Source organism: Suillus discolor (genome assembly GCF_016758755.1).
Source record: "Suillus discolor strain FC423 chromosome Unknown F5147scaffold_43, whole genome shotgun sequence".
Lineage (NCBI taxonomy): Eukaryota > Fungi > Basidiomycota > Agaricomycetes > Boletales > Suillaceae > Suillus > Suillus discolor.
The window spans coordinates 351,888-364,311 of NW_024541290.1; the positions used below are offsets into that span (position 1 = coordinate 351,888).

Below are 12,424 nucleotides of genomic sequence, written 5' to 3' on the forward strand. Positions count from 1 at the left end.
ACCGAAGAACACTGGGCGCCTCCCTCCTGATTAGTGCCATGCCCGGTAATGGTGTAGTCGCAGTCCATCATAGTGGGAGCTGAGAGTATGAGTTATATTAGGAGGGTGACTTTGTTGAGATCGAGAATGGTCTTATGAATGAAGAAAGGTTCGGACTAGGAACAAGAAAGGGACTCGGTCTTGAATTAAAAGACTGAGGTAAATGATTCGAGGTGAGAGGAATTAATATACTGATTGAGACGTTTAATCCAAGTGAACGTGTATGAGGCGTTCAACGATGAGTGATTGTGTATGTAAAATATAAAAGTATGAGTACGTACGAGAGTGACATTCATATTTTAATGAGTGGCACTTTCGGGAGAGAAGTGCTTTGGCCAGGGTGTTTGAACTGCGCACCCCTTAGCGTGGGCTTAGTGTTAGTGAGACATGTCTTATCTGCAGCCATAACGTTATTAGTGTACCGCATTTCCCCCAAAAGGTCCTACCTACAATTGACTGGGTTGAGATCCGCCGGTTGCCATCATCTCAACTTGCGAGGCTGAGAAGCAGACTTGAAGATTAAACTGGAGTAGAACGTGGTTTCAATGCGGTAGGTAAATGAGACTGGAAGCAACTTCATCAGCTGAACAATAGCACCGGAGCTCAACGTGGCCGTGTGCTTCGACAGAGAACGAAACCTCAACAAGTAGTAATGATTCAGACAGGTCCATCAACATATCAAGTAATACTCATGCATTCACCATTACTGACAAAGTAGTAAGAACAAGAAAGAACCGCGCATGCGAGGAATTCCGAATTTGCTCAAGAACCTGTCGCAAATTCTTAATTTAAACTTCAGTGCCTTTTATGGCATTTCAACGTTCAAAGACCAAACATAAATTGAAAGCGCTTACAATAGCAGAGTCACAATTGTAATCAAATTGGAATGACGGTTGCAATTGAGATGGCAACCGCTGTCACAATGCGTGGCAATCCGTCTTAGTCATTGTAATGAGCTATTTGGCTGGGAGTTGTAACAGGCAATTGCAATGTCAAACAGCGGCTTGCAAGTCAGATTGTAATGTTTATTTGTCAATTTTAATACATTATTTATATTTTAATATTGGTATGGTACTGGTGGCTCATCTGCGGGGTGCGCATTCCGTCGTAATACATCCCTATGCTCCTCCATATATCCATCTCCACAGATAATCTCATTGGTGTGGATGACGATGCGGTGGTGGTGGTTGTCATAGTTGGAACTCATTTGGCGGAAACATGGGGGGAAAGGAACTCCGACTCGATGGATTTTGATTGCTGGGAGGACATGGTTTGAGTTCGAGTAGCGCTGGAGGGTGCGGTTGGATGAAGGTAGGGTTCTGGAGGATATAGTTTGTAGTTAGCGGTAGGGTTCCCATTCCACATCAATGAAATCATTCACCAGTATTAGACTGAGTGCGAGTCAGCCGCACATCTCTCCCGTTGGCTTCAACTCCACTCAGGCAATGACCCGATGGCCGATGTCTGGTAAGATGGAACTGTTTGAGTATGAGCGAGCGGCCATGGTGGCATGGATGTGCATGTGGAATGTGAGCGATGAGCTGGCTCGAAATTGAACGGACCACTTACTGATCACCCGGCGGTCAAATGCCTCTCTGGTAAGACGGAACTGTTTGAGTATGAGTGAGTGGCCATCTTCGTGTCCTTGGAGAACGACGCGACCTTCATCTATGAGATCATTGGGGTCTTCAATTAATATCTTTGTTTCTAGGGTGGATATGCTGCGGTAAGAATGACTTACTGTCGTCTAGTCGATTTTTGCTGCCAGAGGTCTTCATCGCTAACTTCGTGTCCTCGTCCTTGGAGAACGACACGACCTTGATCTACGAGATCATCAAGGTCTTCATTTAATATCTTTGTTTCTAGGGTGGGTATGCTGCTTACCGTGGTTTATTATAATAGTTGATGATTTTTGCTGCTGGAGGTCTTCGTCGCTAACTTCGTGTCCTCGTCCTTGGAGAACGACGCGACCTTCATCTACGAGATCATCAGGGTCTTCGTTTAATATCTTTGTTTCTAGGATGGATATGCTGCTTACCGTTGAGTCAATTTTTGCTGCTGGTCCAGGAGGTCTTCGTCGCTAACTTCGTGTCCTCGTCCTTGGAGAATGACGCGACCTTCAATCATGAGATCATCCCGGGGGTCTTGGTTTCATTAAAGGCAGAGGGTCCAAGGAAAAGTTATCATCTACTAATAGCGGATGGTGGTGAGAGCTGCTGTAGCGGTGTTGAGTATCAGAACAGTTGTAATGTGGTTGCTGTAGAATTAAAGTCTCTGAAAAATTTTGTAATCTCGTTGTTATGTAAGCATTGTTGATTGAACTCGATTGTAACGACATTTTCGCGTTCAAATTCAAATGCAATGCACTACACTAGACGGTGGATCACTAACTGTAACGATTTCTATGAGACTTTTTGAGAACGACCACGACGAATATTGCTATGAGTTGCTACTGCCCTTTTCCCCCTAGTCTTTCCCTTCCCTCGGCCCCTGCCTATTATCTGACCATCAGCTTCATCTACATCAGCTTCGTCTGCTTCAACATTAGTATGAGCAGCAGCTCGAGATGCTGATTCAGATGCTTCTTCTGCAGGTCGGTTGACGAGACCTGCATTGAGACCTGGGCCTGGACCTTCATGTAGCGCTACTGATGCTGGTGGAACCTCATCTGCTTCACTGTCTGATGACATGTCGAGTGCGAGCATAGCGCGATTGATTTCATCCGAAAAGTCTTCGCCACCAGCGGGATTGAGGGTGGACAACTTTGCGGTGCCAAAAATGTGGTTGTTGATACTGACCATAATATTCTTGATGCGCCTGGTGTCCCACTTTGTAATGAGCATCTTCTTATATTGAAAGAACAGGTCTTTGTAACTGATGGTCGATGATTTCCCCACTCCCGAACCGGGAAATTCGGAGTCGGGTGAGAGCAGAAATATTGCCTGCATTCAAACATCAGTAGATATATTTGATGCAATATACACGACGTACGATAACTGCCGCCCATGCGATAGATCCTGGAGTGACTTGTTGAAAGTTCCACTTCCGAGCATTAGTCTTTGATCCGCCACAAGGCTCTTGATGAAGCGAGGTGACGCCATGCAGTGATGCTCTCAGAATCTAGTAGATAGACCATTGTCATAGTAAGTAGCATACATGATACAAATATACGAGCAGTGAATGATAGCGCACCTTGGCGAAAAGTATCCAGTTGCCGAAAACAGTCTTGAGGGTGGTGTCTTCTTGCAGACCTGGGAACAAAAGAGGCGGAAAGATTTTATAAGCCTGCGTCTTGCCAGACACTCCAAGCATCTTTTGAATTTCGACAATGCCGGCTCTGTCGAAACTAGGATTGGCAAAGTACTTCGCAGGAAGGTCAAAAATATCTCCAGCAACGCCACGTAATTTTTTGATCTCGTTTGAACGAGCATCGCTGATGCACTTATGTACCTACCATAGTTAAAGAATACATCAGATGATAGTTAGAACAAAACAAAATATGTGACGTACGAGGTCTTTGAAGTACACACTCTGTATGGCTCGATGGACGCGTTCTGGGAAATGCTTGTAAAGTTCGTCTAAGAAGGCCGTTTCCTGAGTTGCAGCAGTCTTGTAACGGTCATGGCTATCGAATGGTGTAGGCAAATCCGGCAGCTTCTTGGTGAGAAGTTCATTGTCCGGAAACATCTCCACTGTCATGCCGTATTTACGAGCATACAGTGAGATGGTCTGTTCGTGAGCAACGAGTTCATCAGGTGCTTCAACGCGCCGCTTCCGTTTGGGCTTCTCGGCAAGTAGAACTTTGTTCTTCTCCTTGAGAGCACGATTTTCTTTGCACAGACGCTGAACTTCGAGCTGCAATGCTTTGACTGCCTGGAGCACGATATCAAGTTGAATATAGTTAAGATAATAAGTTGTAGCTAGTACGTACATCCATGAAATCTCCCTTGGAGGCGTTGGGCCCTGGGATGGAGATTTGCTCGATGTTGCCCTCATCGAAGTCGTCATCGGAGTTGCTGTCCGATATGTGCACTGAGAGATGAGACATTGTCCTACAAGATGTTCAGTGGCAAGACAGCGAAGGAAGAAATGGTGTGATGCACCTTATATACAATTCGACACGTTGCCTACCCACATCTTCTTACGTCTTTGGGAATGACTATGGTGGCTCGGCATTGTGATTGATAGCGGCAAACTGATGTGAGGCACGTAAACGAGCGCACGACTAGAGGGTGCCCTCGCAAGATGAAACTTTAAAGAGTGAACCTTAATACACGTGCATCAAAAGGGCTCGTCACAAACCGGCTGATAGTCTGATTGCTGATTCAGACCCTTGAGGTAGTTAGGAATCCCCCAGGATGGACGCTTCACGACCTTCGACCCTCGAGGTAGTTCAGGATCCCCCAGGATGGACGCTTCGCGACCTTTGACCCTCAAGGTAGTTCAGGATCCCCCAGGGACGATCTGGTGGCGACTAAGATGGGGTTGGGAGGATGCATCTAGTGATGGTGATGGCCGGTGACATGGAATTGGGAGGACGTGTCTAGTGGCGACTGAGATGGGGTTGGGAGGATGCGTCTAGGAGATGGTCAGTGACAGAGATGGAGTTGGGAGGACGCGTATGGTGATGGAGATAGCTGGTGATTAAGATGGGGTTGGGCCATGATCGAGTTGTTGATTCCAGCGCTGATGAGTGCTAGGTGATCTTGGGGGTTCTTGGAAGAGAGCTTGATCATGAATGGCGAGAAAGTCTTGAAGGCGTTGATGCATTGAACAGAGTGAAGTCGGTGCCGAGGAAAATGAGGTATATCATGAGGCAGAGTATGCGGAATGTATGTCTAGAGGCGGTGATGACATTGCCTGGTATTCACGAGAGGCAAAAGCAGACAGTCAGTGAGACCAACGAGTGAAGATACTAGTAAGCAGGCATACCATCTGTAAGGGGAGGAAGACTATGTGTGGCATCAAACACGTACAAGGTGCCCTGCCTCAAGATGCAGCGCCTTCACACGAAGGAACATGTCGGTGTCAACAGTATCGACAACAATGTAATCATTGCTACCATCCGGCACTAGGAAAGCTCCGCGGATGATCGACCTTACTGAAAAAAATTCAGCCTGCGCCTGGGGTCTTGCTCGCACACGAAAGATGGAGAGATGCTTGTCTTTTCGGATGCGAACACCAGTGGGAGCATCAAATGGGTGAATAAGGGCAAGGGAGAGGGCTGTATCTTCCAGTGTACATTCAAAAACAAAGAGCAGGCGACCAAAGATGATCTTGTCGGTTGTCTGGACGAACACACAGTCGAAGCGCAGAGTACCAAAGAACTTGGGATTACAACGAAGGAAATCGGTATGTTGGCGCCAATCTACCAATGACTCATAGTTAACCTTTAAGAAACGGCACCCGGTAATCTATCCCTTCACGTCAGTATAACAGAACGCAGCCAAACTGGACAATGATCATCGTACCTTGCCATTTGCTTTGAGCTGGACCTGCTTTCCGCCTGGTAGAGGGACTTGAATGGCTGGTAAAAAGTTAGTTAAGAAATCATTGAGCCTGATACGAAAGTTAGTAAATGCGCTGTCATGTCTGTGAGTGTTCTCGACAGATTCAAAAGTCTGTGGAGCTTGTCTGGATCCAAGCTTTACATGAGGCGAGTCGTTCGAGACGACCAAATCATCCACCACGGAATTGTCTTCGTCCAGCACATTGTCGACATCGCGTGACTGATACTCATCGAAGTCGGATATGTTCCGGCAAATGCTCTCGGCGACCACTTGCCAATGATTGATGCGAAGAATCTGTAAATATTGTAGCAGTAGTCTAAGATCAACAAGTCAATGATATTGAGAATAAAATCTGTTACCTGCGGCGCCACATTCCTGAAGTTGGTGCGCATTTGATACGAATCTTTCAGCGACCCGTGCATCTTCTCGTTTGGCTTCGTGTTGTAGTTACGTGTAGCTCCTTTAGCTTCGATGTTGTCAAAGATATGCACACTCATGTGCAATTTGGGGAAGTTCCAGTTCTTGTCGCTCGTGTCGGCTGTTTTAGTTATATATTGCTATTATAATAAGATTCATTGACGAACAATTTCGAGGGAAGTCGAGAAAACACACCTGGAGATAGGTTGAGAACGCTTGAACTGCGTGTCGGCCTGCACGGATAGTATCAGCTGTGTGAACCTCGAGTGCTGCATATAAATCGACTTCAAGAAAGAGTCGAATACAACGAAGTAAGAGGTAGCCGATTGGACACTCGTCCTCAGTCACAATGGTATGTGCAGCATAGATCACCATCTAAGAGAACAACCATCAGACTCGACTCATCAATAAGAACCTACGAAAACATACCTTCGAAATGTCTTCATACACGCTACTATCCGCAAAGGAAATGCTCATGACTTGCGATAGATGTTTGAGATTGCGCCACCGTGGAAACGCCTCGTAGCTAGTAACACGAAATCAAAAAAGTCCTAAATTGCAAGCTATAGACTTACTTGTGGTCCATCTGTGCTACACTTGCTCTCCCAAGACTAATGATTATTCTCTGCAGTTCGGCCCACAAATGATCGCGGTACAGGCCACCATTGAAATGGAGCCTATCCCACGAGAGTGCGTAATGTACACAAGTAAGCGCAACGATCCAAAAAGCGTTCTAACATGGTTGGGTTAGTAATACAACACCGCTGGTACTATAGATAACAGAATCTTACCTGGACATCACGAAGTCCATATTGTTTGAGCATATCATCTCTCTCTTCAGCGGTCTGCTTGCCCCGCGCAACCTGCAAGACGTTCTGTGACTGATCGGATGTTCGACGAGGATAGGCCTTCAAAGTATCCAAAAGGTCGTCATGGGGAACGAGACAAACTGGGCATGGCCACAGGGACTTGATCCCTCGAGTGAGCGACATAACACATCTAATACATTGACAAGTAGTCAATTATTCATATGTACAGATAAACGAACGCACTGACTGTTCCTCGTAATCGGCCGACAAGATTAATATCGAAGGAAAGAACCAGTGTTGGATGCTGTCAAGACATTCAAACCATTGACCTGTACTAGATTTTGATGCTAGCGGAGAGAGAATCTTCAAGAACGCCTCGTGCCAAACAGCGTTCTTGAAATTGACCCAGCTTGGCTTGCCAGCGTGATCCTTCTCCTCCTTCACCTAGAACTACGATCAGTGCTAACCGCTAACTAATAAAATACTCCATACAATAGGAAGCCACCCAACAACGTAGCCACCACCCATACCTTGACCATTGCGAATGTCGGTGGGAAGGTTCGCAAGGCGTGCAACAACAGGGTAACCTCTTGCGGTACCAAATGAGGACAACTTCGTCTTGTCCGCATACAGAATAAACGCCAGAGGTTTGGCGCCCTCTGGTAGCTGAGACTATGAGGCAAAAGAATAGATCAATTCATGAATACAAGAAATCACTACAGCAGTATTACATACTTGAACATTCCAAAAAGCTTCAGCCGTGTAAGGTTCATCTACAAAGTTTACAAATGTCTCGCCATCAAACTTTGAGAAGCGCTGCGCATCAAATACCATGTGCGGAAAGAGCTGAGGATCACGAAGGAGATCAGTAGCCCACTCCCAGAGATTGCGATAGTGTAGATCAAACTCTCGTATGGTACCGTCATACGGTACTGAAATCATGTCTTGAGTAAACTAAACTTGAGAGTCGTCAGAAGCTAAAGATCAGAGAAATAAAGAAATAACCCCCGTAAGGCGATGGGAAGCAGTCTCCCACCTGTCGTGAATGTCCTTGTGGGTCCGGAATGTGAACTTCTCCTGTCGGGAAGTGCACCGGTTGCAAAGTCGTATGAGCTGATCAGTCTGCTCGTTGTTCAAACAAGCCTCCAGGGCAAGTTCAGCAAGTTCAAACTCTAGTCGCGACTTGAATGGCGCCCAGGGGTGCTGGTTAGGCGGGATAGATGCCAGTGGGGTTGGACACCATTTGAAGTCCTCAAAAGCGTGGACCTCAGGTGGGATCCCACTGCTTGGATGATACTCACACCTAATGTCGTCAACCCGGAATCTGGGAGTGCTTGCACGTTCAGAGACATCGGCATCAGCAAAGTGATCTGTGAACAGTGAGTCATGAATTATAATACATAACGAATGTAATTAAGATTCTGACTTACCGTCAATATACCCCATGCCATCATCCATCTCGTTTCCCATAAATTCATTGGCACGCTCTGAATCGTTGACACTTGCGCGTGATGATTGATGTCTCGTTAAATTTGAAGGGCCTATGAGTCAGTTTAAATACAAAAACTTAGACTGATAGACAAATGAATTGAACTTGGACATACCTGCTTCTGCCTCTAAATCTTCCCTTCGAATGGATTCCGCAACAAGCTGATTCTGACGCTGTTTCTCAGCCTTCTTCTCACAGGCCTTGCAATGAGTGGACCACCCACGTGGTTTGAGGTCTTGTTTGCACAGATCGCAGAATTTTGTGCGTTCGGGGGCCATGTCCTGGATAGACGGGTAATATATAAGTATGGGCAAGGGAGGGAAACTGTTGAGAATGTGGTCGAAGGCGAGCTGTAGGATATCCATAACGTTGTAACCGCATTGTAATCGATTGAAACTCCGCTATAATGATTACATGAAGGTTGATAGCATCATTGTAATCCAATTGTAACGTGATACCAACGGTTCCTGATTACAATCGATTTCGGAAATTTGCGACACCTGATAAACCACGTCAGAAGCTAATGTTATACTATTAAAATAGGCAAATTACCTAGAATCACTTCGAGGAACCGTTGGATTTATGAGTCTGTCCGCTGGGAGTAGTGTACTGCGAGTACCCTGTGCCACTGTTGTAGTAAGTGGGACCCATTCGGGTTGTTGTAGTAATAACTCCCGTCGCTGTCAATATAATCAGTACCACCAATCAAGAATTATTCATGATGAGAACTTACTTGTTAGAATAGTGGTATCCAGTACCGCTGCTACCGTAGTCGCGTGAGCAGTAGTGATTGCCCTACGAAAAGTGTTTGTTAATCACCACCCCTAACTCGCAAAACGGGCGCTTACTGGTCGTTGGTACCATGACCAGTGTACGTGTAATCTTTTCCGTTGCTAGACATCTTGAACGTGTAAGAAGTAGTACTGATAATGGAGATGCAAGGGTGGTGCACTGATGAAAGACGGGCTAGCTGCAGTCCTTTTATCTGGTAGTGCTATTTGTTGAACTTTGTCCTTTGTTTGTTTGTTTGCACAATTCATGTTTCCCCGCATTAAATTAGTGTGAATCATAATACATTTATCAAGAATTCGTGACCACGTCACTCGACAGATGAATCGATGATGTTTAACCCTAGAATATCGTGAGTTGAGATCAAATTTATGCACAGGTTGTGCATTATATGTGTCATGGAAGACTGGCCCAGAGGGCGGTCACCTTGGGTCAAGATTCAAGAAGGTAGTTTAAAGTTTGTGCGTCTCCGATGCGGCGTAAGTGATATGCCTTTTTGGGGCGTTATGTATTCCGCTATCAACCTTGCACATGCTACTATGTCTGTTTGAGCAGCAACCATGGATTTTAACAAACTCTTTTCAACACTTCGTTGACCGGTGAGGATATTCCTCCTCGCTCTAACGACGCGCCCCACACGAAAACCCAAATTTGTGAATTTTCTCTCTGGAGATAATGGCGAAGGCATGCCAGAGACTTTTTTTGAGGGTAAGTGGTTCGACTCTTTTGAGGACGAGTCCTAGATGTCCTACTCTTTCAAGATCCTCGTACATTCAAGCCAAAACCGGGTCCCATGGACAGATTCAGACTTGGGGTATATTTCCGGTATGTCGCCTACCAATCCTTCCGAATCAGTTAATTGACGTGTACAGTACAACGAAGATAATCTGGGACTGTAGCAAATATCTGAGTCTAGTAGATTGTATATCCTGACTCTTCAAACTAGTCGATGGAATCCAAATGATGTATAGAACAGTAAGTTCATAGAGATGGTTTGATCGTCTCGTTTATTTGGCTTTAGATGGCCCACCAATTCTCCTACGACAACCGCGGTGGAACACCCTGGCCTGAAAATCAATTCATGGATGTTCTAAAGGATCGTAAGGTGGGTGCGCTTTGAGGTAATTCCGTTCTTTTCCTGACTTGTTTTGTCTTCGCAGCGCGACCAGCTCAGCAAACTTGATCTCGCAGACCTTGACAAGAAAGATATGTGATCAGATACACTTGAAGTATGTTACTTGTATAAATGATGCCGCACCCTCTCTGACATGTTCTTCAAAGGTTCTTGCAAGATGCCAATGGCGACCCTCGCATATGGCGCCGGGTGCGCCTCTCAGCTGTATGAAGATAGGCGTATTCCAGGATAAGGTCCTTTCGCCCATTCTGAACTGGTACTCATTTGATGTCCCGATTCTATTTACACACTGAGGCCATTGTTTTGTGTGTAGGGTACGAAACCTCCACTGCTACACGTTCACGGATCTCAGAGACGGCGCTGTATTTGGTCCTGAGGTAAACTGAGCCACTTTTACGTCATAGTCCATCTCTAATTACATACATAGGACGCCAACGCAACAGACATAATGCATATCAACCAGGCACGTAAACCTAGGGAATATGTTTGGAGCGTCTGACATCTCGACCCTAGGTTGGATATGTTTACCTTCCGGATGACAAGTAAGAGCATAATCTCCCGTGTCACATTGATTCTGAAGACACTTAGGTATATGCTCGCCCACTTGTTTTCAAAAGTGGGCGATACGTTTGCGTACTTGTATGACTATGGGGACAAGTGGCACCACGAAATCGAGGTACGGTCGAATACCTTGCCTGATATTGGACTGATTTTACGTCGATCAGATCGAGAAAGTTTTTCCCGTCGAGGAGTCGTATGGACGTGTTCAGATACTCGATGGCAAGGGCATGTGCCCAGGTGGTGAGCTACTTTTCTAATGTACACAATATTCCACTTGTCAAACTATCATCCAGAAAATATGAGAGGGTCGTACCAATACCAAAACTTTCTCAAGGCCTACGACACTGATTCGTACACCGAGCAGTACTAGGGTTTCCCTTTGATTCAATTTCAGTGCTGAACATCTCTCCAGGGTTAAGAAAAGACGAGAAATTCTTGATTGCCCAAATTACAAAGGCTTCAGCAAACCTCCTCTCTCTGTTCGACGTTGACGCCTTTGACGTCGACCAGGCTAACGAGCGACTCTCCGCAGCACTGAGTTCGCCCAACTCAGTCAGGGCGGGCATGAAGGCATTCACCATGCCTATCAACCCCAGCGCACATGATTCCAGGACGGGCAAACTCAAGAAAGGTCAGAGCATTCAGCGCGAATGGGACCACGAGAGCCATGGATATTGGCAGGAGACAACGTCCAGCACGAAGGATAAAAGAAGTCAGTCGGCTTGTGCTGCTTGTGGAAAGCCTGGTGGCCAGGATCTTAAGACGTGCAGTGGTTGCAGGGCCATTTTGTGAGCATTTCTGAACAAACTGGGGTGATATGATGCTAAACAGGATGTCGTCTAGATATTGTTCTGCTGAGCACCAGAAGGTATGATTGAGACATTTTGCAGGTCTTGTTGCTGACGAATGTGCTATCAAGGTACACTGGAAAGATGTACACAAAAAGCAGTGCTCTCGCAAGTATCTCAAAAAATGATACCGTTCCATATCAATGCTGGTATATCATTCCTACATGAAACAAAGTATAATATATGTTTACCGTATCTTTGCAATGTAAGCACGAATAACTGTGGCCCAGCTCCCAGTCGGTGGCCACTGCGTCCATCACTTCCATCCTGCAGCTGCATAAGCACCTAGTACTGCATCTCCTTGATGTCCTTGAAGCTATCAGAGCTGCCACTCGTGGCTATACCACGATAAATGATTTACTGGATTTCAAAAGTAACTGATTTCACAATCAGACATGTCACCCACTCAAGTACTCGGGGTGATATGACTACTACTTGGTGCAAGTGTGGGCGAGCGGTTCACTGACTTCCAGTACCGACAAGAAATGGGTTCGTCTACACAAACCTATCTCAAATGTACTTTGAAACACCATAGCTTAAGCAAATACCACAACGGATCCTCGGCCAGATTTCTCCTCCTGCAGAACACCCGGTAAGCATTTCCCTACATAGTACTGCTAGTTTGTATATGTACACGTTCCTGGAGGATAATCGAATTCATACTAATTTCATCGTCGAAGTTGGCCACCAGTTCAGCATGATATTGTCGAACGCTAAGGATGAGGCGTGGTCCCAGAACAAACATCTGCACGTGAAAGAAAATCTGAGAAACACTACGGGGTGTCGGGACTCCCATAGGCTTTAAATACAGAAATATGAGCAGTAGT

At 45.8% G+C, this 12,424-nt stretch overlaps 4 protein-coding genes across 4 annotated transcripts; 1 reads left to right on the forward strand and 3 right to left on the reverse strand.

The window, feature by feature from the left end:
- Positions 1-2,705: 2,705 nt before the first annotated feature.
- On the reverse strand, positions 2,706-3,915 carry F5147DRAFT_534647 (uncharacterized protein; the record flags this gene model as incomplete). The annotated part of the gene is made up of 4 exons (XM_041430135.1): positions 2,706-2,981; positions 3,031-3,159; positions 3,232-3,489; positions 3,550-3,915. Coding segments are annotated over 4 exons (1,029 nt in total), but the record flags the coding sequence as incomplete, so codon positions are not given.
- A 1,088-nt stretch (positions 3,916-5,003) lies between these two features.
- On the reverse strand, positions 5,004-8,594 carry F5147DRAFT_808806 (uncharacterized protein; the record flags this gene model as incomplete). Its single annotated transcript, XM_041443406.1, has 12 exons — positions 8,376-8,594; positions 7,781-8,099; positions 7,511-7,729; positions 7,268-7,447; positions 7,023-7,219; positions 6,758-6,965; positions 6,542-6,699; positions 6,396-6,492; positions 6,162-6,341; positions 5,909-6,106; positions 5,511-5,843; positions 5,004-5,453 (listed from the first exon to the last, which is right to left on the reverse strand). The coding sequence occupies exons 1-12, from the start codon at positions 8,540-8,542 to the stop codon at positions 5,004-5,006; spliced, it is 2,706 nt and encodes a 901-aa protein (XP_041290688.1). The 5' UTR covers positions 8,543-8,594.
- A 15-nt stretch (positions 8,595-8,609) lies between these two features.
- Positions 8,610-9,206, reverse strand: F5147DRAFT_838490 (uncharacterized protein). Its single transcript, XM_041444161.1, has 4 exons — positions 9,113-9,206; positions 8,998-9,059; positions 8,817-8,944; positions 8,610-8,764 (listed from the first exon to the last, which is right to left on the reverse strand). Exons 1-3 carry the CDS (start codon positions 9,163-9,165, stop codon positions 8,823-8,825), a joined length of 237 nt encoding a protein of 78 aa, XP_041290689.1. The 5' UTR covers positions 9,166-9,206; the 3' UTR covers positions 8,610-8,764; positions 8,817-8,822.
- Positions 9,207-9,658: 452 nt separating this feature from the next.
- Positions 9,659-11,857, forward strand: F5147DRAFT_705603 (MM3350-like domain-containing protein; the record flags this gene model as incomplete). Its single annotated transcript, XM_041437947.1, has 17 exons — positions 9,659-9,761; positions 9,832-9,878; positions 9,926-9,948; positions 10,000-10,018; positions 10,075-10,158; positions 10,214-10,263; positions 10,335-10,377; positions 10,401-10,444; positions 10,502-10,565; positions 10,616-10,651; positions 10,702-10,730; positions 10,777-10,864; positions 10,914-10,989; positions 11,043-11,112; positions 11,169-11,537; positions 11,593-11,617; positions 11,669-11,857. Coding segments are annotated over 17 exons (1,227 nt in total), but the record flags the coding sequence as incomplete, so codon positions are not given.
- Between the last annotated feature and the right edge of the window lie 567 nt (positions 11,858-12,424).

What these genes read in the sequence shown, in the direction of transcription:
- F5147DRAFT_838490 (XM_041444161.1), bottom strand. Translation starts at nt 9,165, where the DNA reads ATGTCTAGCAACGGAAAAGATTACACGTACACTGGTCATGGTACCAAC. An exon ending in GGTCATGGTACCAACGACCA is followed by an intron (nt 9,060 to 9,112) that starts GTAAGCGCCCGT and finishes CACTTTTCGTAG; the next exon opens with GGCAATCACTACTGCTCACG. An exon ending in GGATACCACTATTCTAACAA is followed by an intron (nt 8,945 to 8,997) that starts GTAAGTTCTCAT and finishes TTATATTGACAG; the next exon opens with CGACGGGAGTTATTACTACA.